At 51.6% G+C, this 27296-nt stretch overlaps 3 protein-coding genes across 5 annotated transcripts in view; 1 reads left to right on the forward strand and 2 right to left on the reverse strand.

Moving 5' to 3' along the window:
* LOC120391401 (adhesion G protein-coupled receptor E5-like) lies at positions 1-27139 on the reverse strand. Its single transcript, XM_039515055.1, has 9 exons — positions 26893-27139; positions 25575-25730; positions 20715-20846; positions 19764-19813; positions 19217-19318; positions 13548-13722; positions 13126-13242; positions 12588-12820; positions 1-57 (listed from the first exon to the last, which is right to left on the reverse strand). Exons 1-9 carry the CDS (start codon positions 27002-27004, stop codon positions 52-54), a joined length of 1083 nt encoding a protein of 360 aa, XP_039370989.1. The 5' UTR covers positions 27005-27139; the 3' UTR covers positions 1-51.
* LOC120391388 (maestro heat-like repeat-containing protein family member 2A) overlaps positions 1-27296 on the forward strand; it is a 257457-nt gene that overhangs the window by 178855 nt on the left and 51306 nt on the right. The window lies entirely within an intron of this gene.
* The window catches only part of LOC120391375 (adhesion G protein-coupled receptor E3-like), a 326462-nt gene that overhangs the window by 9122 nt on the left and 290044 nt on the right, over positions 1-27296 (reverse strand). The window lies entirely within an intron of this gene.

A 27296-nucleotide genomic window follows, 5' to 3' on the forward strand; every position in this document is an offset into this window, starting at 1 on the left:
CAGCCGACACAACCTCGTCCTTGCCTCCACCCTCCAAGCGGGAGGTGCTGTTCAGGACTGAGTTGAAAGGGAGAGTCGCGTTCTGGGGATAGGAAAGGAAAATCCCTGGGAGCGAGGAGTCTGGGGGTTCAGGTGTCACGTCCCGTGTGTTCCCAGGGGGCATCGGCATCCCAGCCTCTCCCAGTTGAGGGGGCAGAAGTACTCTCAGAGGGGGAGCTCGTTACAAAGGGGGTCCACTGAGACTGACTGAGGGCCCCACTGGCACCTGAAGTCAAATGGGGCTAGAACACTTTGTCTTTCCTTGTTTGCTCCTGCTCCCCCATCTCTCCATTACAGTTGCCAGGGAACAACATTGTCACAAGCCCACGGCTTCCTAGGCTGTCTCTATGCTGCATCCGGCAGCTGCTCAGAAATGTCTGGCAGGGCAGGGATAGAGCCCAGATCCTGCTGCCTGAAAAACCCAGGTCACTGACAGATGAGCTGAAGGAGAATCCCCATTAACTGCCCGAAGGCGGCACGCGAGCTGATTTTCAGTGGCACTCACATTGCTGTGGTCCAGGCCACCGGTCCAGGCCTGCAGTATGGCTCTGAAAGCCAGGGACTGAGGAAGAGCCAGGAGCTATTCTTGAAGACAGAGGAAGTGAAAATGTTAAGATGGATGCTTGGAGTTACAAGGATGGACCATGTTCGAAATGAGAGAATTAGGGCAAGTGAAAGTAGGACCAGTTATAGAAAAGCTGAGGCTCAGATGGTGTGGCCGTGTGACAAGAAAGTCAGAAAAACGAACAGGAAACAAGGTGGTAAACGTAGATGCAGAAGATAAGAGGAGTGGGAGACCCCCAAACTAGATGATGTCAAGTATTGGGGATAGCCGTGTTAGTTTGTATCCACAAAAACAACAAGGAGTAAGGTGGCACCTTAAAGACTAACAGATTTATTTGGGCATAAGCTTTCGTGGGTAAAATACCTCACTTCTTCAGATGCATGGAGTGAAAATTACAGATGCAGGCATTATATAGAACAGTAAGGTGATTTGCCTGCCTTGTGCAAAGGTTGCAGATCTCTCGAGGCATCTAGATTAACTTATGTGTAGTACTGGGGAGGAGCCGATGGTCGTGGTACATGTAGGTACCAATGACATAGGGAAGGGTAGGAGAGACGTCCTGGAGGCCAAATTTAGGCTGCTAAAAAAGAGACTGAAATCCAGGACCTCTATGGTGGTTTTCTCAGAAATGCTTCCAGTGCCATGCGCAGGGCCAGGTAGGCAGGCAGAGGTTCAGCATCTCAATGTGTGGACGAGACGATGGTGTAGGGAGGAGGGGGTTAGATTTATTAGGAACTGGGAAAACTTTTGGGATGGGGGGAACCTATACAGGAAGGATGGACTCCACCTAAACCAAAGTGGATCCAGACTGCTGGCACTAAACATTAAAAAGGTTGTAGAGCCGTTTTTAAACTAGGAGATGGGGGAAAGCTGATTGCTGCAGAGGAGCACGTGGATCGGAGAGAGGCTTCTCTTAGAGGAGAGTCTATTGATAGAGATTCTCTAGTTTCTAGTCAGGAGCAGAGTAGGGAAGTGGATAAAGTGTGGGCCAGATCAGATGAGAAACATTCACATAAAAAAGAACCCGACACATCAGAAAACAGGTTTTTAAAGTGCTTGTACACAAATGCTAGAAGTCTAAATAATAAGATGGGTGAACTAGAGTGTCTTGTATAAAGGAGGATATTGATATAATAGTCATCACAGCAACCTGGTGGACTGAGGACAATCAATTGGACACAATCATTCCACGGTACAAAATATATCAGAAGGACAGAAAAGGTCGTGCTGGGGGGGGGGGGGGTTGTGAAAGAAAATGTAGAATCAAATGAAGTAAAAATCTTAAGTGAATCCACATATTCCACAGAATTTCTATGGATAGTAATTCCATGGTCTAATAAGTATATAACAGTAGGGATCTATTATTGACCACCTGACCAGGACAGCAATAGCGATGATGAAATGCTAAGAGAAATTAGAGAGGCTATCAAAATAAAGAACACAATAATAGTGTGGGGTTTCAATTATCCCCATATTGACTGAGTACGTGTCACCTGGGGACAAAATGCAGAGACAAAATTTCTCGATACTTTAAATGACTGCTTCTTGCAGCAGCTGGTACGGCAACCCACAGGGGGAGAGGCAACTCTCGATTTAGGCCTGAGTGGAAGGCAGGATCTGCTCCAAGAAGTAACTATAACAGGACCACTTGGAAAGAGTGACCATAATATAATATATTTTAACATTCCTGTGGTGGGAAGAACACCTCAGCAGCCCAACACTGTGGCATTTAATTTTAGAAAGGGGAACTATGAAAAAATGAGGAGGTTAGTTGAGGGACCTTGTCAAAGGCTTTCTGGAAATCTAAGTATTGAATTCTTTGCTTCAGTCTTCACTGCTGAGGATGTTGGGGAGATTCCCTAACCTGAGCCATCTTTTGCAGGTGACAAATCTGAGGAATTGTCACAGACTGAAGTGTCACTAGAGGAGATGTTGGAATTAATTGATAAACTTAACAGTAACAAGTCACAGGGACCAGATGGCATTCACCCAAGAGTTCTGAAAGAAATCAAATGTGAAATTGCGGAACTATTAACTATGGTTTGTAACCTGTCCTTTAAATCGGCTTCTGTACCCAATGACTGGAAGATAGCTAATGTTACACCAATATTTTAAAAGGGCTCTAGAGGTGATCCCGGCAGTTACAGACTAGTAAGTCTAACGTCAGTATGGGACAAATTAGTTGAAACAATAGTAAAGAATAAAATTATCAGACACATAGAAGAACATAAATCGTTGGGCAAAAATCAACATGGCTTCTGTAAAGGGAAATCGTGTCTTACTAACCTATTAGAGTTCTTTGAAGGGGTCAACAAACATGTGGACAAGGGGACATAGTGTACTTAGATTTCCAGAAAGCCTTTGACAAAGTCCCTCACCAAAGGCTCTTACGTAAATTAAGTTGTCATGGGATAAGAGGAAGATCCTCTCATGGATTGAGAACTGGTTAAAAGACAAGGAACAAAGGGTAGGAATTAATGGTAAATTTTCAGAATGGAGAGGGGTAACTGGTGGTGTTCCCCAAGGGTCAGTCCCAGGACCAATCCTATTCAATTGGAGAAATGGGTATGGAGAAATGATCTGGAGAAAGAGGTAAACAGCGAGGTAGAAAATTTGCAGATGATACTAAACTGCTCAAGATAGTTAAGACCAAAGCAGACTGTGAAGAACTTCAAAAAGATCTCACAAAACTAAGTGATTGTGCAACAAAATGGCAAATGACATCTAATGTGAATAAATGTAAAGTAATGTACATTGGAAAAAAAATAACCCCAACTATACATACAATACCGTAGAATCATAGAATCATAGAATATTAGGGTTGGAAGGGACCTCAGGAGGTCCTCTAGTCCAACCCCCTGCTCAAAGCAGGACCAATTCCCAACTAAATCATCCCAGTCAGAGCTTTGTCAAGCCTGACCTTAAAAACGTCTAAGAAAGGAGATTCCCTAGGTAACCCATTCCAGTGCTTCACCACTCTGAGTGAAAAAGATTTCCTAATATCCAGCCTAAACCTCCCCCACTGCAACTTGAGACCATTACTCCTTGTTCTGTCATCGGGTACCACTGAGAACAGTCTAGATCCATCCTCTTTGGAACCTCCTTTCAGGTCGTTGAAAGCAGCTATCAAATCCCCCCTCATTCTTCTCTTCTGTGGACTAAACAATCCCAGTTCCCTCATCCTCTCCTCATAAGCCATGTGCTCCAGACCCCAAATCATTTTTGTTGCCTTCTTGTAGTGTGGGGCCCAAATCTGGACACAGTACTCCAGATGAGGCCTCACCAATGTCGAATAGAGGGGAATGATCATGTCCCTCGATCTGCTGGCAATGCCCCTACTTACACAGCCCATAATGCCATTAGCCTTCTTGGCAACAAGGGCACACTGCTGACTCATATCCAGCTTCTCGTCCACTGTAACCCCTAGGTCCTTTTCTGCAGAACTGCTTCCTAGCCATTCGGTCTCTAGTCTATAGCAGTGGATGGGATTCTTCCGTCCTAAGTGCAGGGCTCTGTACTTGTCCTTGTTGAACCTCATCAGGTTTCTTTTGGCCCAGTCCTCTAATTTGTCTAGGTCCCTCTGTATCCTATCCCTACCCTCCAGCGTATCTATCACTCCTCCAAGTTTAGTGTCATCTGCAAACTTGCTGAGAGTGCTGTTCACGCCATCCTCCAGAACATTAATGAAGATATTGAACAAAACCGGCCCCAGGACCGACCTTTGGGGCACTCCACTTGAAACCAGCTGCCAACTAGACATGGAGCCATTGATCACTACCCGTTGAGCCCGACGATCTAGCCAGCTTTCTATCCACCTTATAGTCCAATCGTCCAGCCCATACTTCTTTAACTTGCAATACAATATGATGGGGGCTAATTTAGCTACAACTAATCAGGAAAAAAATCTTGGAGTCACCGTGGATAGTTTTCTGAAGACGTCCACGCAGTGTGCAGCAGCAGTCAAAAAAGCAAACAGGATGTTAAGACTCATTAAAAAAGGGATAGAGAATAAATTGGAGAATATCTTATTGCCCTTATATAAATCCATGGTACGCCCACATCTTGAATAATGTGTACAGATGTATTGGCATTAGAAAAGGTTCAGAGAAGGGCAACTAAAATGATTAGGGGTTTGGAATGGCTCCCATATGAGGAAAGATTAAAGAGCTTAAGACTTTTCAGCTTGGAAAAGAGGAGACTAAGGAGCAATATGATAGAGGTCTATAAAATCATGAGTGATGTGGAGAAAGGGAATAAGGAAAAGTTATTTACTTGTTCCCATAATACAAGAACTAGGGGCCACCAAATGAAATTAATGGGCAGTAGGTTTAAAACAAATAAAAGGAAGTTCTTCTTCACACAGCACACAGTCAACCTGTGGAACTCCTTGCCTGAGGAGGTTGTGAAGGCTAGGACTATAACGGGGTTTAAAAGAGAACTAGATAAATTCATGGAGGTTAAGTCCATTAATGGCTATTAGCCAGGATGGGCAAGGAATGGTGTCCCTAGCCTCTGTTTGTCAGAGGGTGGAGATGGATGGCAGGAGGGAGATCACTTGATCATTACCTTAGGTTCACTCCCTCTGAGGCACCTGGCACTGGCCACTGTCGGCAGACAGGATACTGGGCTGGATGGACCTTTGGTCTGACCCAGTATGGCAGTTCTTATGGAGTAAACCCAGATCCAGAGCTAGTGGTAAATCCAGGCCAATGCTCTGAGAGTCAAGGGAGAGCTGCACCGGGGGATGCAATCAGAGGGGTGTGTGTGGTGCATGTGCTCTCTTGTATGCAGGCATGCTTGCATTTATGTTCCTAAGTGTGTGCATGGGGATGTGTGTTCCAGTTGGCAGGGCCGGCTCCAGACCCCAGCATGCCAAGCAGGCGCGTGGGGCGGCATTGTCGGCGCAGGGCGGCATTTGGCTCCGGTGGACCTTCCGCAGTCATGCCTGCGGGAGCTCCACTGGAGCCCCGGGACGAGCAGACCTGCTGCAGGCATGACTGCGGAGGGTCCCCTCTTCCCACGGCTCGGCTGGACCTCCCGCAGGCATGACTGCGGCGGGTGCGCTGGTCCCGCGGCTCGGACGGAGCTCCTGCAGGCATGCCTGCGGATGCTCCACCGGAGCCGCGGGACCACGGGACTGTCCGCAGGCACTTCTGCCCCGGCCGCGGGACCGGGAAAGGGCGGCGCGAGCAGAGCGGCGCGCCGCCCTGCTTGGGGCGGCGGAATTTCTAGAGCCACCCCTGCCAATGGGTGCATCTGTGTTTGCCTGTTGGCGTGTGCGTGTGTGTTCCCACGTGCATGGATGTTTACATGTGTGTGCAGGGTCTCCTGTGTTCTGCGCAAGCACATCTGAGTATGTGTGTGCAGTTGTGTGCGTTGCTCTCTTGTGGCCCAGGCCACGGGCAGATAAAGGATCGACAGCTGGTGCAAACCAGCAGAGTTGCTCTTTAGCGTGGATGCTGGGGGCGGTTGGGCCATGCTACAGGGGCTGGCTGCGGGCAGAGGGCAGCTGTGGGCAGGGGCTGGCTGTGGCCAGGGGGGTGGCTGTGGGCAAGGGCTGGCTGGGGGTGGCTGTGGGCAGGGGTGGGGCAGGGGCGGCTGCAGGCAGGGGCTGGCTGCAGGGGCTGGCAGGGGGTGGCTGGGGCAGGGGTGGCTGGGGGCTGCTGGGGGCAGGGGCTGGCTGGGGCAGGGGTGGCTGGGGCTGGCTGGGGCAGGGGCCTGGCAGGGGCTGGGGGCAGGGGCTGGCAGGGGGCAGCTGGGGGCAGAGGGTGGGGCAGGGGCTGGCTGGGGGCAGGGGGTGGGGCAGGGGCTGGCTGCAGGCAGGGGGCAGCTGGGGCTGGCTGTGGTGCAGGGGCTGGGGGCAGGGGTGGCAGGGGCAGGGGGCTGGGGGCAGGGGCTGGGGCAGGGGGCAGGGGGGCAGGGGCTGGCAGGGGGCGGGGCTGTGGTGCGGGGGGGGCTGGGGGCAGGGGGTGGCTGTGGGCAGGGGGTGGCTGTGGCAGGGAAGGCGGGGGAGGGGCGCAGATACTCACACGGGGGGGGGGGGGGCTGGGAGCAGCAGGACGCAGCCGGGGACTCACCTGGCAGCAGCAGCAGGAGCCCCAGAGCCAGAGGTCCAAAGAGCAGGAGCAGCAACAGGGCCAGGAGGCAGCTCACATGGCTCTCGCAGCGCAGCGCAGCGCCCCCCGGCGGCCGGGAGGAGGAATTACAGGCTTCCCAGGCAGAGCCCATCAAAGCTTCCCTGGCAGGGAAGCTAGTTAACAAGCGGTTCTAAAACAGTTTCTAAATTTAACAACGGGTTCGTGCGAACTGGTGCGAACCGGCTCCAGCTCACCCCTGGGTGGGGGGCTGGGCTGGGGACACAGAGCAACAGTTTGTCCCTGTGTGGAAGGCGGATTTGCCTGCTGCCCGGGGTGGGGGTGTGACAGTGCTGCCCATGGGATCCACAGAACCAGGTCAATTAAGCTTTGGGTCAGAACCCAACACTACACAAATTTGAATTTTGGTAGTGAGACTTTGGTTGGTTAAGGAGCAGTTGCAATGGCTGAGCAAAGAGCATATGAGGGCGTTGACAAAAAAGCCCTGGAAGATTTGTGTTCAGAAAAGGGGATAAGCTTTAGAAAGGAAGCTACATGTCAAGCACTGAGAGAGCTGTTAATGGCCAGTGATCAGGAGGCAGGAGCAAGGCTACAGAAGATGCAGAAAGAATCAGAGTGCAAAAGGCAGCAAATAAACTGCAACTTGAGCATGAACAGAAACTAGCAGATCTTCGATTGCTGGAAAAGCAAAAAGTCGCTCAATTAGAAAGAGAAGCTGCTGAAAGAAAGAAGGAGGCTGATGAGAGAGAGAAAGAAGCTGATGAAAGGAAGAATAAAGCTCAACAGATGCAACAGGAGACGGCCAGACTTCAGCTACGACTATTGGAAGAACCGAGAAAGTCACCACCACCTGGTGCTCCACTTCCCCACCGCCAGGAGAAAAACTGGGAGAGGATGTTTCCCATTTACAATGATACTGGGGATATAGAGGAGGTTTTGGCTACCTTTGAACGCCTCTGCAATCTGTATCAGATCCATGATGATCAGCAAATGCCGGTCCTGCTGACCAGACTGACTGGAAAAGCCAGGGAGGTATTTAATGAATCAGGGGAACAAGAAGCCTTGGATTATGAGTGGTTTAAAGATTCTGTGTTAAGGCGGTTCAGGGTTACTTCTGATTCTTACAGAGTTACGTTTAGAAAGTTTAAGATGTCTAATGATTGTACTTTTGTAGAATGTGCTCAGAAGCTGGTGGGTTTTGTTAAAAAATGGGTTGTGGGAGCAAAGGCACATGAGAGTTTTGAAAAACTGCTGGATTTAATAACTTTGGAACAATTCCTAGACATTGTGCCTGACCACGTGAGAGCAGCTGTGTGTGACAGGGACCCTGAGTCAGTCCTACGGGCTGCAGAGATTGCGGATGCCCACACCCAGAACAGGGCTCGGGAAGGGTATAAACCCCAGGGGAAAATTAATCACCATTCTCCCCATTTCTAGAGGAGGGAAGGATTTAACGGTAAACCTGGCCCTGACTCTTATAACGTTGCTCATGGGGGCCCAGAGGGTAGAAGCTCTCACCCCAAGAATAAACAGGCTACATGCTATCACTGTGGGGTGCTTGGCCACATGAGACCAGATTGCCCGCCACCGAAGGGCAGCCCAACCACCAACCCCAAATGCCACGGTAAATGCTAATCCTGTTATAAACTCACAGAGCCCAGTGCTGGGGCCCGGTGTGCAAATGCTGTTTCCGTGGTCTCTGAAGAATTTGACCTTAAAACTCATATTAAAGCTAAATATGGGAAAATAATGCAGAGTTTATTAGCAGTGCAGCAGAGACTGGAGTGAGGTGTGTGGCAGGGAGGGACGTCGCAGCAGATATTACTTTGGTTAAAGCAAGTCTTGTCCGGGAGGAAGATTATTGGCCAGGTGAAAGTATAACTGTTGTAGCCTTATCTAAGTATTTTGGCAGGGTGCCTTTGGCTAAAATCCACCTGAAATGGAAGGGATTTGAGGGCACCATGGTTGTGAGAGTAAAAAAAACACAATCCCTAAGGATCTTATGATTGGAAATGACATTAAAGTGATGTTCAGTCAAGTTAACACAAACCAGTCACAGGAGAGGATTGTGTCTCTAAAGTTGTGTCTATGGAGGGTTTCTCCAAATGTTTGTCTGAGAAAAAGAGCTGTTTGTCTATGAATGAAGTTTCTAATGTCTATCTAATGTCTCGGAAGTAAATCTGGAATTAGATCAAGACAAGAGAGAGGAGGACAAGATTTTGGAGGAGCCTAGGCAGCCTTGTGAGCTAAGGGTTTTGTCTAGTCAGCAGTTTGGGAAGACAGGGATAGGTAAGGATACCTTACCTTTTACCTGTGTGGACAATTGTGACAGCGAAGGAAATGTGCCTGTGTCTGTCAGGTGTATTGACTTGCCTATGGAGGGAGCTACCCCAGTCTCCAAGCAGTTGTCTGTGAACAGCCCTGTATGCTGGGACAAGGGAAGTGAAATCCCAAGCTGTGTGTCTGGTAAAGGAGAATGCATCTCCGGCTCTTCTTTGTGAAGCAGACAGACGGTGCCTTTCAGCCTGTGATGGTTGAGAATAGTGCAGTTGTCTCAGAGATGGTTTTGGATTCAACTAAAGCCCAGAAAGGAAATGGTCCTAAGTTTGTGTCTGCTGGGGAGAATGGCACTGTAATTAGGTTGCATCCAGTTAGTGTCTTAGCAAAATCCCAGAGATCAAACAATTCTGGTGCTTGTATTTTGTCTATTGCTAATGTGTGGTTGGAAAAGGATGTAGCAACTCTGTCTGATCAGGGTGATACTCTAGCCAGGGCACAAGGAGAGCATGAAGGTGATTTAATTGTGTTACCTACTGACACTTGGAAAACTTGTAGCAAGAAGGAAAAGATTCCTGAGCTTGTGTGTGGCAAAGGGAAGGAGACTGCTTCTAACCTTTTATCTAGTGAGTCTATAGGTTTGCCTGAAAGGGGATTGTGTAAGAATCCGCCTGATGGGCCAAAGGTGATCCTGGATGTAAGAAAGACCCAGAAAGAGCCTGTTGCTGCTCAAGGAAGTGTTTCCTTTAGAGCAAGCCCTAGGTGAAGAGGGTAAGGGCAGAACTTCTGTGAAGGGTGAATTCTTGCTTAGAGAAGCTCTTAGGGAAAGGAATCTTCATGGTAATCTGTGCAAGCAGTTTGCTGCAACTGAAAGGTGTGAAAATGATCGAATCAAGGAAGTTTCAGTTCCTACTAGCCAGAAATTTTCTGTTGTAAATTGACTTTCCTTTTGAAAGATCCAGTGTGGGTAGCTTTGAGAAGGTCTCAGATGGAGTAAAAGCTGCTAAGGAAGTTGTACAGCCCTATAACCAGGTGGGTGTGTTTGGCCAGCTTGTTGGGAAGACAATGGTGTTGGGACAGGAATGTCTCTCTGCTGATTCTCTAAGTGAGCAGTCTGTGCTTCAGGGTCTGAGGACAGATTTGGTTACGGGTGTTTCAGAGCAGAACAGTTTTATGTCTGAATGCTTAAGGATGCAGGGGAGAGCAAGCAAACTCTCTCTCAGACTCTTTGGATTTGTGTGGTATCTCTTTAAGACAAAGTCCAGCCTTAAAATTGGTAGCATATCAGCATCTCCTGCAGAGGTCACTGCTGGGCCCCTAACCCACATCAACAGCATATGTAGCAATTTCTGGAGTCTCGGGGGACACTTATTTCTTGTAATCAATGCTTCATTTTAAAATTCTAGAGCTGTAGGGATTTTCTAATAAACAAAAATTGAGTTAAAAAAAAAAAGCTCAGAATTTAAAAGCTAGTGTTTGTGTTGATGCAAATAACCTGACTGACAGGGAGAAGAAAGATTTGCTAATAGCTTAGCATGTTAGTCTTTAAGGTGCCACAAGTACTCCTGTTTTTTTTGCGGATACAGACTAACACGGCTGCTACTCTGAAACTTGCTAATAGCTGTTAGCACAGAGAGCCCACCCCATCAGCCAGTGACTTCTGTTAAGCAAGAGAAATCAGAGTTTAAGCCTTAAGGACAAGGAAAAAGAAGAAAACTTAATTTTGCAAAGGGAAACCACAGGGTAACCCTAAAAGACCCAAGACCCAATGGTATTGGGCCAAAGGTGTGGCATGACAAAAACAATTGTAAATGGACAATTGCAAAGGATTTATTGCTATTGCTAATGGTAATTTTTGTAACTAATGTGTCGCTATTACCAAAAACTGTAAAAATGTACAATGTGCCAAATCTTTTGGAAAATCCCTTGAACATGTTGAAAGAACACACATAAGAACACACCTTATGTTAAAAGGCCTTGTAATGCTAATGTTGCACTGTTAATGTCTGTTAACAATATTAGAACTTTTCACAGAAGAAGACATTCCAGACCTAATGTGCTGTATGAAAAGGGAAACAGCTAAATGCCAAGATTCCTGTTCTATGAACAACATTAATATCTACATTAACTTGATGTTAATTGGGTTCCAAATGTTTGCCAAAGCTTGTATGGATAAAGCAGCTAGGTTCTTTAGCTCTTGGCAAGATTATAGGAAATATATAGGAACCATGCTGCAAGAGCAGATCCAATCCACTATTGTTCTAACCAAGTTTTACCTTAAGTCTGTAAAGAAATTCAATCATGTTATTGAACATAAGATTGGTAAACCATTTCTGTTATACACTGGTACGGCTTCTAACCCAGTACAAACTGTAATGAGACAGAACCCAGGATGGGGAGCTCTTGGGATGCACTCAGTGATGTTTATGTCATCCCTTCCTGCGTCAATTTTGCATTGGGAGTGTGACGTTATGAGTGTAATATAATATTTCATTGGAAGGTGACAGGGCCAGAAAGAGTTAATTAACTCACAGACGGACCTGACCCATGGCCGAACTTTAGAAACTGGTTAGGAAGATATGTGAATGAATAGAGCTTTGAAATGCCAGTTTGCATTGTTAGAGGTAGAAGGGTAGATGTTTAATCAGGTTGTGTGATGTAAGCAAACAAGTCTTGTCTATTGCTATAGCTTTGAGACAAAGATCAAAAAAGGAGTATTAGCATTTAGGAAGACACTTGAGTGAAATAGTTATTGTCTCTATGTCTCTTTGAAGGTTGTGGTAACCTGTATCTGAACTGTTTAATGGATAAATTATCTGTGCTGATTGCCAGGATGTTTGGGAGAAGGAGAGTTAAGCCTGTTGTTTTCTCAGGCCAAAAGGCTGCTGGAAATGTATAAGAACCTGGGACACAATCCTGCTTCATCTCAGATCTGCTTTGGGTTTCAAGAGGGGGGAACCTTAAGCCACAAGGATTGGGATCCCCAGTCACTGACTGGAGTCACCCTGAATATGGAAATTGGACTATAACCTATGGACTATTTCTAAAAGGATTTTTGGCAACTACATGCTATGTATCTGAACCTCAAGAATTGAAGTCAAGTCTGTAAGTATATTAATCTTTTAACCAACACTCTCTCTCTTTTCTCTTAAAATAAATTTTAGCTTAGTTAATAAGAATTGGCTCTAAGATTTTGGATAAGATCTGTGTTATAATTGGACCTGGGTATGTGGCTGATCCTTTGGAACTGGAAGAACCTTTTTCTTTTATATGATGAGATAAGATTTTTCAGTAATCATTTCTGACAGGTGTGTCTGGATGGAGGCCTGAGGCTGGGTACTTTAAGGGAACTGCATTGTTTGGACTTCTGAGTAACCAGTGAGGTATAACAGAAGCTGTTGTGGGCTGGCTTGGTAAATATAAGTATTGGAATATTCACCAGCTTTTGGGGTTTGGCTGCCCCATTTTGTTTGCAGTTCACCCTAATTGAGTGACCTCAGCTGGTTCCCACGGGCAGCATCGTCACAGGGGGTGTTACTAGAGATGGGCCCAGCTCTGCCCCCCACTACCCCAGGCTCTTCTCCCCCACCATGCCCAGCCCAGGGGCTCACCGGCACCGGGTGGCTGAAGCGGATGCTGACGGAGAGGCCGAGTGCCTGGGGGTTCGGGTCACTGATGAAGGCCGACACCACCGGAGACAGCACACGGTAGCTGGGCCGCCCCAGCTCCTGCGCCCACTTTCCCGTTTGGCCGATCTCGTCCCACTCGGGCGCCTCCACCCACCCAGCACCGTCCAGGATGGGGCTCATCCCCTGGTATGTCAACAGCCCAGCCAGCGTGAAGCCTGCGAGAGACAGAGGAGACTGAAGAAATGGGGGGCAGGAGGGGCCCTGGGGCAGGCTGGTGCCAGGGGGTGCTGTGCTGCTGGGGGTGCTACCCCCAATGCCCTGGCCGTGCCCCATCCCCCTACACAACCGAGCCTGGTGCTAGAGGGCGCTGTGCTGCTGGAGGTGCCGGCACCAATGCCCTGACCATGCCCCGTCCCCCTACACACCCCAGCCTGGCACCAGGGGGCGCTGTGCTGCTGCTCCCAATGCCCTGGCCGTGCCCATCGCCATACACATCTCAGCACAGGGGATGACCACATACCTTCATTTTTCTGCCCTGGGGCTCCGGCCCACTTTAATTCCATCTGCGTCTTGCTCTGCTGCAGCGTCACGGTCTCCTGGATCTGGTTCCTAGCCTGCCTGACCGCCAGCCCCAGCTCTGCAACCACAATGCCAGCCAGGGCTCACACCAGGGAATATGGAGAGGAAGCCTGTAGCTAGGCAAGGTGCTTTCCTGGCTGTGGGGGGAGCTCCCAGCTACTCCAGTCCCAGCCTCTCCCAGCAGGGGGCACTGTGGGGGGGAGCTCTCATCTCCCAGCAGGGGGCGCTGTGGGGAGCAGGGCAGGAGCATTGGCTGTGGGGGGGGAGCTCCCGTCTCCCAGAGGGGGCGCTGTGGGGAGTTGGGTGGGAGCGTAGACTGTGGGTGATGAAAGCCCAACTGGGGCCATTTGGCAAGATGCTGACCTGTGCCACTGGGGGATGCGATGCTGATCATGTTGTCACGCATGGTCAGGGCCAGTGTTCTCAGCAGCTTCTCCACTAGGGCCATCAGCTCCATCGCGATCCGGTGTCTCCACTCCACGCTCTCACCCTGCTGCTCGACCAGATTTATCTGCTTCTCCAGAATGACCAAGAAGCCCTGGCCAAGCAAACATGGGAGGTGTTGGTGTCACAGAGTCTGAGCCCCTGCCACGCCACCCCATTCCCAGATTGCTAGGCCGCCACTGCCTTCCCACAATCCCCCTGAAAGGAAAGACAAGTTCTCCTGCCATTGACATCGCTGCCTGGGAAGTCAGACTACATGATCACATGGTCCTGTCTTACCTAGGAGAGTCAGCTTCTTGGGCACAGAGAACATAAGAACATAAGAACGGCCATACCGGGTCAGACCAAAGGTCCATCTAGCCCAGTATCTGTCTACCGACAGTGGCCAATGCCAGGTGCCCCAGAGGGAGTGAACCTAACAGGGAATGATCAAGTGATCTCTCTCCTGCCATCCATCTCCATCCTCTGACGAACAGAGGCTAGGGAGACCATTCTTACCCATCCTGGCTAATAGCCATTTATGGACTTAGCCACCATGAATTTATCCAGTTCCCTTTTAAACATTGTTATAGTCCTAGCCTTCACAACCTCCTCAGGTAAGGAGTTCCACAAGTTGACTGTGCGCTGTGTGAAGAAGAACTTCCTTTTATTTGTTTTAAACCTGCTGCCTATTAATTTCATTTGGTGACCCCTAGTTCTTGTATTATGGGAATAAGTAAATAACTTTTCCTTATCCACTTTCTCAACATCACTCATGATTTTATATACCTCTATCATATCCCCCCTTAGTCTCCTCTTTTCCAAGCTGAAGAGTCCTAGCCTCTTTAATCTTTCCTTGTATGGGACCTTCTCCAAACCCCTAATCATTTTAGTTGCCCTTTTCTGAACCTTTCCTAGTGCTAGAATATCTTTTTTGAGGTGAGGAGACCACATCTGTACACAGTATTCGAGATGTGGGCGTACCATGGATTTATATAAGGGCAATAATATATTCTCAGTCTTAGTCTCTATCCCCTTTTTAATGATTCCTAACATCCTGTTTGCTTTTTGACCGCCTCTGCACACTGCGTGGACATCTTCAGAGACCTATCCACGATGACTGCAAGATCTTTTTCCTAACTCGTTGTAGCTAAATTAGCCCCCATCATATTGTATGTATAGTTGCGGTTATTTTTTCCAATGTGCATTACTTTACATTTATCCACATTAAATTTCATTTGCCATTTTGTTGCCCAATCACTTAGTTTTGTGAGATCTTTTTGAAGTTCTTCACAATCTGCTTTGGTCTTAACTATCTTGAGTAGTTTAGTATCATCTGCAAACTCTGCCACCTCACTGTTTACCCCTTTCTCCAGATCATTTATGAATAAATTGAATAGGATTGGTCCTAGGACTGACTCATGGGGAACAACACTAGTTACCCCTCTCCAGTCTGAGAATTTACCATTAATTCCTACCCTTTGTTCCTTGTCTTTTAACCAGTTCTCAATCCATGAAAGGACCTTCCCTTTTATCCCATGACAGCTTAATTTACGTAAGAGCCTTTGGTGAGGGACCTTCTCAAAGGCTTTCTGGAAATCTAAGTACACTATGTCCACCGGATCCCCTTTGTCCACATGTTTGTTGACCCCTTCAGAGAACTCTAATAGATTAGTAAGACACGATTTCCCTTTACAGAAACCATGTTGACTATTGCTCAACAGTTTATGTTTTTCTATGGGCTTGGCTACACTTGAAAGTTGCAGCGCTGGTGGAGGCTTTCCAAAACTGCAATTAGTAACCATCCACACCTGCAAGGCACATCCAGCCCTGCAACTCCCTGGCTGCAGCACTGGCTGAACACCTGGTCTGGTTGGGGTGTAGCGATTGCAGCGCTGGTGATCCAGCGCTGCTCGTCAAGTGTGGACACACACCAGTGCTGTTATTGGCCTCCAGGATATTAGCAGATATCCCAGAATGCTTTTATAAATTACTCTCTTTGTTTTGTTATGCAGCCTCTCTTTGTTTTGTTGTGAACTCGGAGCTCCGGAGCTCCATTGATCCCGAAGCTGCTTATCTAAAAAACAAACACAGCTTCTGTTTGCTGTGATCAATCTGTACCTGGCTGTGAACAATCAAATGAGATAATGAGGCAGGAAGGGAGTGAAAACAGCGGGGAGTCCATTGGATGCAGGCTGTTTGCAATAAGAGTTAAGACTAAGGGATCGGGAACATTTTCTAATTTTTCAAGGCAGGAAGCTAAACACACAGTGTTGGCTCCAAAAATCCACTCTCTCTCTCTCCCCCCGCTCCCTGTCACACTACATCACCCCCCCCCTTTTGAAAAGCACGTTGCTGCCACTTGAACGCTGGGATAGCTGCCCATAATGCATCACTCCCAACAGCACTGCAAATGCTGCAAATGTGGCCACACACCAGCGCTGGTAGCTGTGAGTGTGGCCACACACCAGCACTATCCCTACACAGCTGCACGACCAGCGCTGTAACTCCCAGCACTACAACTTTCAAGTGTAGCCAAACCCTATGTGTCTGACAATTTTATTCTTAACTGTTGTTTCAATTAATTTGCCCTTTACCGACGTTAGACTTACTGGTCTGTAATTGCCGGGATCACCTCTATAGCCCTTTTTAAATATTGGCATTACATTAGCTAACTTCCAGTCATTGGGTACCGAAGCCGATTTAAAGGACAGGTTACAAACCTTAGTTAATAGTTCCGCAACTTCACATTTGAGTTCTTTCAGAACTCTTGGGTGAATGCCATCTGGTCCCGGTGACTTGTTAATGTTGAGTTTATCAATTAATTCCAAAACCTCCTCTAGTGACACTTCAATCTGTGACAGTTCCTCAGATTTGTCACCTACAAAAGCCAGCTCAGGTTTGGGAATCTCCCTAACATCCTCAGCCGTGAAGACTGAAGCAAAGAATCCATTTAGTTTCTCCGCAATGACTTTATCGTCTCTAAGCACTCCTTTTGTATCTCGATCATCCAGGGGCTACACTGGTTGTTTAGCAGGCTTCCTGCTTCTGATGTACTTAAAAAACATGTTGTTATTACCTTTGGAGTTTTGGGCTAGCCATTCTTCAAACTCCTCTTTGGCTTTTCTTATTACACTCTTGCACTTAATTTGGCAGTGTTTATGCTCCTTTCTATTTGCCTCACTAGGATTTGACTTCCACTTTTTAAAGGAAGTCTTTTTATCTCTCATTGCTTCTTTTACATGGTTGTTAAGCCACGGTGGTTCTTTTTTAGTTCTTTTACAGTGTTTCTTAATTTGGGGTATACATTGAAGTTGGGCCTCTATTATGGTGTCTTTAAAAAGGGCCCATGCAGCTTGCAGGGATTTCACTTTAGTCCCTGTACCTTTTAACTTTTGTTTAACTAACCCCCTCATTTTTGTATAGTTCCCCCTTTTGAAATTAAATGCCACAGTGTTGGGCTGTTGAGGTGTTCTTCCCACCACACGGATGTTGAATGCTATTGTGTTATGGTCACTATTTCCAAGCGGTCCTGCTATAGTTACCTCTTGGACCAGATCCTGCGCGCCACTCAGGATTAAATCTAGAGTTGCCTCTCCCCTTGGGGGTTCCTGTACCAACTGCTCCATGAAGCAGTCATTTAAAGTATCGAGAAATTTTATCTCTGTATTTTCTCCTGAAGTGAAATGTTCCCAGTCAATATGGGGATAATTGAAATCCCCCACTATTATTGGGTTCTTAATTTTGATAGCCTCTCTAATTTCTCTTAGCATTTCATCATCACTATTACTGTCCTGGTCAGGTGGTCGATAATAGATCCCTAATGTTATATTTTTATTAGAGCTTGAAATTTCTATCCATAGAGATTCTAAGGAACATGTGGATTCGCTTAAGATTTTTACTTCATTTGAATCTACATTTTCTTTCACATATAGTGCCACTCCTCCCCCTGCACGACCTGTTCTGTCCTTCCGATATATTTTGTACCCCGGAATGATTGTGTCCCATTGTTTGCTCTCAGTCCACCAGGTTTCTGTGATGCCTATTATATCAATATTATATCAATATCCTCCTTTATCAATATCCTCTAGTTCACCCATCTTATTATTTTAGACTTCTAGCATTTGTGTACAAGCACTTTAAAAACTTGTCCCTGTTTATTTGTCTGTCCTTTTCTGATGTGCCAGATTCTTTTTTATGTGACTGTTTATCATCTGATCTGGCCCTTACATTATCCACTTCCGTCCTCTGCTCCTGACTATAATCTGGAGATTCTCCATCATCAGACTCTCCCCTAAGAGAAGTCTGTGTCCGATCCACATGCTCCTCTGCAGCAGTCGGCTTTCCCCCATCTCCTAATTTAAAAACTGCTCTACAACCTTTTTAATGTTTAGTGCCAGCAGTCTGGTTCCACTTCGGTTTAGGTGGAGCCCATCTGTCCTGTATAGGGTCCCCCCATCCCAGAAGTTTCCCCAGTTCCTAATGAACGTGAACCCCTCCTCTCTAAACCATCGTCTCATCCACGCATTGAGACTCTGAAGCTCCGCCTGCCTACCTGGCCCTGCGTGTGGAACTAGGAGCATTTCTGAGAATGCCACCATAGAGGTCCTGGATTTCAGTCTCTTCCCTAGCAGCCTAAATTTGGCTTCCATGACATCTCTCCTACCCTTCCCTATGTCATTGGTACCTACATGTACCATGATCACCGGCTCCTCCCCAGCACTACACATAAGTCTGTCTAGATGCCTCGAGAGATCCGCAACGTTCGCACCATGCAGGCAAGTCACCATACGGTTCTCCCGGTCATCACAAACCCAGCTATCTACGTTTCTAATAATCGAATCTCCCATTACTAACACCTGCCTTTTCCTAGAAACTGGAGTTCCCTCCCCCGGAGAAGTAACCTCACTGTGAGAGGCAACCCCAGCACCATCTGGAAGGAGGGTCCCAACTACGGGAAGGTTTCCCTCTTCTCCCATTGACTGCTCTACTTCCCTGGGCCCTTCTTATTCCTCAACAGCACAGGAGCTGTCTAAGCGGAGGTGGGACAATTCTACAGTGACCCGGAAAGCCTCATCAACATACCTCTCTGCCTCTCTTAGTTCCTCCAGTTCCGCCACCCTGGCCTCCAAAGTCCGTACATGGTCTCTGAGGGCCAGGAGCTCCTTGCACCGACTGCACACATACGCCACCCGCCCACAGGACAGGTAATCATACATGCAACACTCAGTGCAATAAACTGGATAGCCCCCACTCTGCTGCTGGGCTTCTGCCTCCATTGTCTCCTAGTTAATGGAAGGTGGTTTACAGAAAGGGGTTTTGAAATGTGGTTTGGTTTATAGGTTTTAAGGGGGCTACAGGGGAAGAGTTAGGACCGACAAGGGACTCGGCCCTTCCCACTGCCCTTCCAAACTCCCTTGCGAAACTCCCTGTTAGCAGCCCCTAGGGAGGCAGGCATGGGAATTTCTGGGCAGTGCCACTGTTTAATTATCTCCTGTTCCAAGCACTGCATCCCTACAGATCGCCCTGAGACTAGATCTGAGTAGGAGCAGTGATTCCTCCCCCTAACAGGAAAAAACCCAGCAAGGCCCCAGATTTTGGCTTGGCACCTGCAGCTTCCCCTCAGCGTTCTGAGAGTTCATCTGCTTCAGCTCTTCCAGCGCCGCCTTGCACAGACGTCCCACCTGTGCCTGGAAGCTGCCCAGGAGGTTCTGCAAAACAAGTCCCAGGCCTGGCTCAGGAAAAGAGATCACAGAATCGCAGCCCACCTCCCCCAGTCCCTAGAGGATCCCTCAGCTCAGGAGCCAGGCGCCAGAGGGAGCGTGGGCAATGCCCTGTCTGGCCCCTAGGGGGTGCACGGCATTTGCAAGGGATGGTGGGGGACAGTGGTTGCAAGCTGAAGCGTGTTGCTGCAGCCTGATGCTGCTGATCCTGGAGGGTGAGAATCACCCTGGGGGCAAAGGCCTGGGCCATGGCTGGACTGCAGGGGCTCCAGGGGCTGGACTGCAGGGGCTCCAGGGACTGGCCACTGGCTCTTTGCCCAGGGGCGAGTTTGTCCCCAGAATCCTTGTGGGGCGAGATCAATGAAAAGCAACGTGGCACGTAAATGGGAATCGGAGTCTATCCCCCACCGCCTGGGGTCTGTGCCTCACTCACCTTGGCTCCGGCAGAGCTGTCAGCTCCCAGCAGTGGGGGGCAGGTGAGCTCTGGGGATGGAAAGGGCGGAGGAGTGAGCGATGGGCGGGGGAAATGCAGGGTCTGGCTGGGTAGGTGCATGCACCAGAGCCAGGCACAGAGAGCAGGACTCATTCCCTCCAGCAGGGGGCAGCAGCAGCCCTCCCCTCCCTCCAGCAGCAAGACACCCAGCCCATGTCAGATCCTCTCACAGCAGGGGGAGCAGTGACCCCCCACACACACACACTCAGCCCCACACATGTGCGCAGCCCCTTCTCCCCATCCTCTGGCCACCAGCCGGTCTCTGTGAAAGGAACCGTCCCCCCTCCCCGTCCTAGGGGGACTGAGCCTCAGTGGGGTGGGGGTGGGGGCTGTGGAATCATCCCACCCTTATCTCCCCTCAACTCTCTCCCCCCAGCTGTGGGTGGTTCTGGGCTGTGTTGGGGGGGGGGGTTGAATCCAGCAGGGAGCCCCAGGCTGGCCCCACAGTGGCCTCTAGTGGGCCCTAGGCACAGACTGCGCCCCCTGCTGCCTCTTCCCAGGGCAGAGAATCCAGCCGTGCAGCAGGAATACAGGCACTGCTGGGGGGAGACGCCCGGCCCCTGGCTGCCCTGCTTGCCCCTCCCCGGCCTGGCCCTGCTCCGCTCCCAGAGCCAGACCTGGGCTCGCTGGTGCTTGTGGCTCTGAGACAACCGGAAACACAACAGTGAACGGACAGGCTGGGCTGGGGGAGGTGACAGCCTGGAGGCTGAGCTCCCCCCGGCCAGGGCTGAGACCCAGAGGGACCCCGTCCATGGGGGGCAGGGGGCTGGCGCAACATCCCAGACCAGTTCCCAGCTCCCTGCCCCCTCGGGCAAAACCTCTGCCTGTGTAACCCCAGGCCCTGCCCAGCCCCCCAGGTGCCCCCTCCGTGTCCCCTGTGGCAGGACCCACCTTGGCACAGGGTCACGTTCCTGTTGGAGGGGACGTAGCCGGCCTGGCACTCACACCAGTAGCTCCAGATGGCGTTGATACACGTGGCGTTGGGGCCACAGATATCTGGGGTCTTGTTGCACTCGTCGATGTCTGAGAGGGGAAAGCGGGCGAGGGGGTCACACACAGCTCGGCTGGGGGTGCACGGGGGCGAATGACCATGGAGGCACCCCCCAACCCATTGCAGGGGGCGTGGTCTGTCGGTCAGTCTGTCTGCTCCATCTAACCCCCCCCATTCTATTCTCCTTTCTTCCCTGCTACGTGCAGGGCCTCAATCCCTGCAGCACAACCACCCCCCCCACCCCCCAGATCAGGGGGCCCAACCTTTTCCAGACCAGGACCCTGCGATCCCCTCCAGGGCACCAGCCCTGACAGAGGGTTAAGGGGGGGCCCGATCAGCCAGTTAAGCTGCAAAGGGGAAGTGACTCAGGCTGCGTGCAGGGCGCTGGCTAGAAGGAAGCTCACCTGGGAGGGGACAGGTGGGGCTTCTGTACATCCTGAGGGCTGGGCCCAGTGGTGGGGGTCTGAGGCGAGGGGGGCTAGAAAGCCCCGAGAGGGGGCTAGGAGCCCCGGAGGAAGGGTTTCGCTAGCAGGCACAGGAGAGAGGGGTCTGATTTGAAAGGCTCCCCCAGAATGGGGATCACAGCGTGACCTGGCCGGACGGCCGAGACACAACTCTGGGAGCTGCAATGGTGGAGGAGAAGAATGGGGGCGCTGAACTGGATCTAGTCGTCAGAAGGGGGCGCCATGCTCAGCATTACAGACCCCAGCCCCATGGGTCCCCTCCCCGTTCAGGATACACCCAGCCCCGCCCCTCCCCGGAGCACTAGGAGAAGGGTGGGTGGGCTCTGCCCTGGGGAGTGCAGGGGAATTGGGAGATGTCCCTTTAAACTAGTTTCTTTGCGCTCTGGTTGCGCTCACAGGGGGTCTATGGCAGAAGCCCGCAGACCCCGACATGCGGCCAGGCCCTGCACAGCTGGTAAACGGGTTATTTGGAAGCCAGCTGGATCCAGGGGATCCCCCTATTCCTAACACTGCTCAGTGAGCAGCGGCCCAACATCCTTTCCCGGACCCTGCTGTGACCCCCAGGCCCAGGACCCCGTGGGGTGAATCCACCGAACTCTCAGACAAATGACACCAGCTCGACATTTGCTGAGGATCCAGCCTGTGGAAGCCGAGACGAGAAGAGACCCGCCCAGTCTGACCCCCAGTGTAGCCCGAGCCAGAGTCGCCACCCAGCGGGTCACCAATCCGGCCCCAAACGGAGGGGACTTTACTGCCCTTGCTGGCTCCTGGGGCCTTTCACCACTGTGGAGACTCTGATCTGACAGATGGGCCCCCCCTGCCCGGGCACAGAGAGCCCTGCTGTGATCTAGCCAAACGCTGGGGAGCCGGGCACCCGCCAGTCTGCCAATGGGAGTAGCACCAGCTGCCGGGCAGAGGGGGATACACGGGGGATGTCGGGGCTCCATGGTGCAGTGGGGTCACTCACCCCATGCAGGGAGTGGGGTTTTCTATCAAGGGACCCGGCCTGTACATGCAGAGATGCACTCGTTCCGGCCAGCCAGCCCCTGAGGAGCCTGCAGTCCTGTCTGGGGCAATGAGAGATGGAGAAGCAGAGCTGGGACGATCTCTGACTGCAGCTGCAGGTTTGGGGGGATGTTGCAGTTTCTAACGACATCTCCAATGCCCTGCGCTTGTGCCTTGGTGGAATTAGGCAGCATGGGAAGAGACATGGCGACCTTCAGTCCCTGGGCTCAGTTTCCAATTTGCAAAACAGCCTGGGAGTCAGAACAGACACTTTGCCCAGGTGTGGTGCAGAGAAAGAGCGAGACCTCAGGGCAACCTGGTTAGTTTCACCATCCATGAATGCTGGTTAGTGTCCAAGATCCCAGGTCAGCTCAGTGACGGTGCATTAACAGCATCACCAACGCCAAGCAATCAATAAAAGCCCAAACCACGAGCCAGGCTGCAAAAAAGTCACGAGCTTGGTTTAAAAATCACGAGATTTTTTTTTAAAAAAATCCATTTTGGCTTTGTTTTGTCGGTCACCCCAGCGTAACGTTGGGCAGTTTTTCCTCCACCACGTGGGCCAGGCCCTACTTTTCATTTTAGCCAAAAGCGGAATCACGTGACTCCGGGAAGTGGGGCTTTAAGGCAACGCCATGTGTTAGCAACACTGCAGAAAAACCAGAAACATCATGCCTTTGCCATGACTGTGTCCAGCTCCTGTTGTACCTATGCAGATCTGAGATGTATCCTTTTGACTCTTCCCAAATCCCCAACTGCATTTACACATGTAACTCCCTGGCATGTTGATGCAGTTCCCGTGGGGTGATGCTGCTGGGGGATAATCCAGGCGTCCAACATGCACCATGCGCTGGGGAGACAGGGCTGGTTAGAGCCAGGAGTTCAGTGACTGGGTCAGCGAACGGGAGCAAGTGGCTATTGTCCGGAATGAGCCGCTCCAGCTGGGAAGGGAAAAGTATCCCTGCCAGGACACACGCCTGCTGCTTGCTAAAGCTCCCAAGCGGATCTGGCGATGTCCAGTGCCGCAATATCAGTGCAGACGGCAATGCCTGAATGAGCCGCCCGCCCCTGGTGGGGACAAATGGGGAGCTGCTTTGGAGGAAGGGGATAGAGAATAACATGAGGGCTGGTCTAATGCCTGGATATCAGTCAATGGGGTGACCTCCTCTGCAACCCACGGCCTGCCCTGGGCACCCCCTTGCACACAGGACAGTGCAGAACCAGAGGGGTTCAGAGACAGGCAATGAGAATAATTGGGGAGAGGTAGAGAAGGGAGATGAGGAATAAGGGCCAGTCAGGGAAGTTAGAAGAGGGGAATATTTGAAACTGAGCCAAGGAAAGGCTGTTTCACGCAATGTGTGATTAGCCTGTGGAACTCCCCACCACAGGAGTCCCTGAGGCCAAGAATTTAGCAAGATTTAAGTAGCAACTGGACATTCCTACGGGTGATGAGAACAGCCAGAGGGATCATAGTTAAAGGCACAATTGTTTGGGAAGAGAGAGAAAACCTGCTGTGGGGCTTCAGCACAGCTGATATTAGAGACCAGCAAGTGAGGACAGATTATCCCCCGGCTGCCACTGCAGGGCTCTTCCACTGTCCTCTGCACATCTGGCTTTGGCCCATTGGAGCCGGGATACCAGGCTAGATGGGCCTCAGCTCTGATCCCGTCTGTACTGTGCAAGTGTCAGCGTTACTTGTGTCTCAGCCTGGCCAGCACCCGGTTTTGCCTCTTCAGAGGCTGAGCTGCTCCTGGGGCAGAACCTACTGGCTGCATCCTGCCAAGTGCTGCCTCCTCCGCCCCTCGACCCTGCGACACTCGTGGGTTCTCTTGACAGCACCGAGGCGGCTCTGCGTTTCCAGAACCTGCTTTATTCCATAAACGACGTACAATCGGGTTCCGCCCCCGGAGAGTTCCAAGAGTCCATTCGGGATGGGAACGGAGCTTCCAGCGTCCTTATCCATCCCGTCCTGGTGCCATTGGGATGTTTATAGCGGGTAGCGCCACAGCTTGGGCCCTGTGGTGCCAGGCGCTGTAGACACATCCAGCCACAGCACGGCCGCTGCTCCAAAGTGCTTTCCCCAGCTCCGACGCTCTGTCTGCTGGACAAGGGGGGCCACACGCTGGGTTCTCGGTGGTGCGGCCAGAGCTCTCCCCTCCCTCAGGCACATGGGTGTCCTGAGGCTTCCAAACTCGCTCTGAGTTGCAGGGAGCTCTGAGATTGGGTGTCTCTAGGAGCTTAAGTCCATGGGGAAATTGAGGGTAACAGCTCCTGTGGAATTGTTCCCCGTCCAGACACTCTGGTCTGGAATAATCAGTGGGCTTCCAAAGAGAACAGCGATCGCCATCAATTCCCCCCGGGGGCAAGCCCTAGGGATTCTCCACACGGCTCCCGATAGCAGCTATCCCCGCACAATCCCCGGGACGCTGGCTGAGATCCCTGCGGCGCTGATTTCTTCTTGTGCCTAGACCCGCCCCAGGGCACTGGCTGGGGTGATCCTACGTGGCCTGGCGCTGGCGCAGGAACGGCTGGGCGAGGTCTCTGCCAGGGGAAGCGTTTGAACCAATGGGCTCCTGAGTTCTCCCAGTGCTACGGGCCCGGTGCTCTGCACCCCCAAACGGGGGTGTAACGGGCAGTTTCCATGGGAACGGCCGGCTGGGACTTGACACAAGCTCTAACTACCGGCTGAACGTCGCAAACAAGGGCCTGGAAGGCCCCGGCCCCTTCTCCGGTCAGGCCGCCCTGGCTGCCTAAGGGGGCATAATGGCCCCCTAGGAAACACCCTCCCAGCCAGGGGGCTCCCTGTCAGTGTGGGGCTGGAAAAGGCTCGGCTCCCAGCCCTGAGGGAGGGGGCAGATAGGGGGCGTGGCCGGGGTGCCCTGCGCTGGGGCTATTCCCTGCTCCCCAGGCCCATAGGGGGCAGAGCGCACTGTGCTGTACGTGGAGCATACACGAGGCCCCTTCCCAGGCCCAGGGGCACTAGCAGCCTGGATTCTGTGTGCAGGGGGCAGCAATGGCCCCACCCATCTCCCCAGAGCCTCCCTGCAAACCTAGGGGTTTATTCCCAATCCAAACACCGAGGCAGGGGAGATCCTGGCCACCACGCACTGGGGCAGAGGTTGAGGGTCACGGCTGATCACAGCCCTTGTGAGTGAATCCTTTGCTGAAGCCGTTAGCAGCCTCTGGTGCAGCACAAACAGGCCTGGAATGATCTCAGGGGTGTGTCTATGGGGGGGGGAGACGGAGACTGGAGGACAGAGCAGCGGGTGGTGGGTCCAGGGGAGAGCTCACCCTGACAGCTGTTCTCACTCGCGTGCATGAACTTGGCTTTCCCAGAGCTGGGCTCGAAGCCATCGATGCAGGTGCAGTAGTAACTCCCAGGCGCGTTGTCGCAGTGTGCGTAGCGTCTGCAGTCTGGCAGGCTTGGCCCCAGACACTCGTTAATATCTGTAATGCAAGAGGGGACGCTCTGTACAGTCCTGGCAGGGAGACGTTCCCCGTATCACCCTCCCCCCAGCCCCTCGCACTGAGCTGGGTGAGGGGACCCAGGCCAGGGTCGGCTCTAACATTTTTGGCGCCCCAAGCAAAAACAAAGAGCGCCGCCCCCCGCGAGCTTCACGCTGCCCCGCCCCCCGAGCGTCGCGCCGCCCAAAGCCCCGCCCCCGAGAGCCATCCCCACCCCCAGAGCGTTGCCCCGCCCAAGTCCCCGCCCCTCCCGAGCACCGCACCGCCCAAGTCCCGACCCCCTCCGAGCGTCGCATCTCACCGCCCAAGTCCCCGCCCCCCAAGTGTTGCGTCGCACCGCCCAAGTCCCCGCCCCAGCCGAGCACCGCCTAAATCCCTGCCCCCACAACACGGCGCCACGCCTCCTAATCCCGCCTCCCCCCAGCGCCGCCTGGCCAAACAAAAACAAAAACAAAAAAAAAACCCCGAGTGCCACCCTGTCCCAAGGAGCCGCCCCAAGCACGTGCTTGGTAGGCTGGTGCCTCGAGCCGACCCAGGTGACCGGGGCTCTGAGCGGTTACTGATTAAGGGCCTGATTCTCAGTTACCATTTCTGCTGCTGGAATGTCGGAAACAGCCCCCCCCCCCGAGCCTCCTGTCCCAGGTTCGGCCCCACAAACACCCAGATCCCCCACGTGAGGGGAGAGTGGAGAGACATCCCCCTGGGGCTCCGGGATCCCTGTGTGTTGTGGGGTGGGGGGTGACAAGCTGCCTCATCTCTGCCCCCCCCTTAGATCCCTGCGGGTGAGGGGGGGAGGGGGAAGTACAGCCAGGGCTGCTTCATTCTGCTCCCGTGGGGCCCCTCTGCCCCTGGACACACAGAGGCTGGTTAGGGCCCAGGCTGGGATTCAGACGGGTCAATGTGATGGGCCCCACAACTCTGCGCCCAATTCACAGAGCCCAACACTCCTGGCTCTCGCTGCTCACTCTGGAGGCCCCGGTTCGATCCCCAGGAGGGCGGCCCACACCCGTGCTGCTGCCCCCACTCATTCCCCAGCTGGGCTGAGCACCCCCAACAGGCCCTGGAGTCAGTGGGGTTGGCTGCTCCGGTCCTTAATGCCCTGCTCTGTCCCAGCCCCCGCAGGACAACGTGGGAGCCCCGTTACCATCACAGGTCTCCCTTGGGTCGGCGAAGAAGTGATTCCCTGTTGGCTGGTATCCATCCAGGCAGGTGCAGTGGGTGCTGTTCACACACTTGGCGTTTGCTGGGCACAGCATATGGCTGTTGCAGTCCCCAGTGGTATCTGCAGGGGCGGGAACAGCTGGGCAGGGTCAGCCAGTGCAGAGCGGCTCCCCCCCGCCAACACAGAGTGGGATCAACTCCTTTCATATGCCCCATTCGATGATTTTCGTCACAGACAGGCAGAGCCATCAGCACCTGGCGGCAGTTCAAGTGAAATGTTTTTGATCTCACCCAATTTTTTTACTTTTTGTTGCTGTCGTCGTTACTCTCGTTAGCATCAATTTCAAACCGAAACCTCACTTCAAACTGGAAAACGGGATTTATTTG

This window comes from Mauremys reevesii, linkage group 25 (genome assembly GCF_016161935.1).
Source record: "Mauremys reevesii isolate NIE-2019 linkage group 25, ASM1616193v1, whole genome shotgun sequence".
Taxonomy (NCBI): Eukaryota; Metazoa; Chordata; order Testudines; family Geoemydidae; genus Mauremys; species Mauremys reevesii.

What these genes read in the sequence shown, in the direction of transcription:
- LOC120391401 (XM_039515055.1), bottom strand. Translation starts at nt 27,004, where the DNA reads ATGCTGTGCCCAGCAAACGCCAAGTGTGTGAACAGCACCCACTGCACC. An exon ending in CCCAAGGGAGACCTGTGATG is followed by an intron (nt 25,731 to 26,892) that starts GTAACGGGGCTC and finishes CTTGCATTACAG; the next exon opens with ATATTAACGAGTGTCTGGGG. An exon ending in CGCATCCCCCAGTGGCACAG is followed by an intron (nt 13,243 to 13,547) that starts GTCAGCATCTTG and finishes TTGTGGTTGCAG; the next exon opens with AGCTGGGGCTGGCGGTCAGG.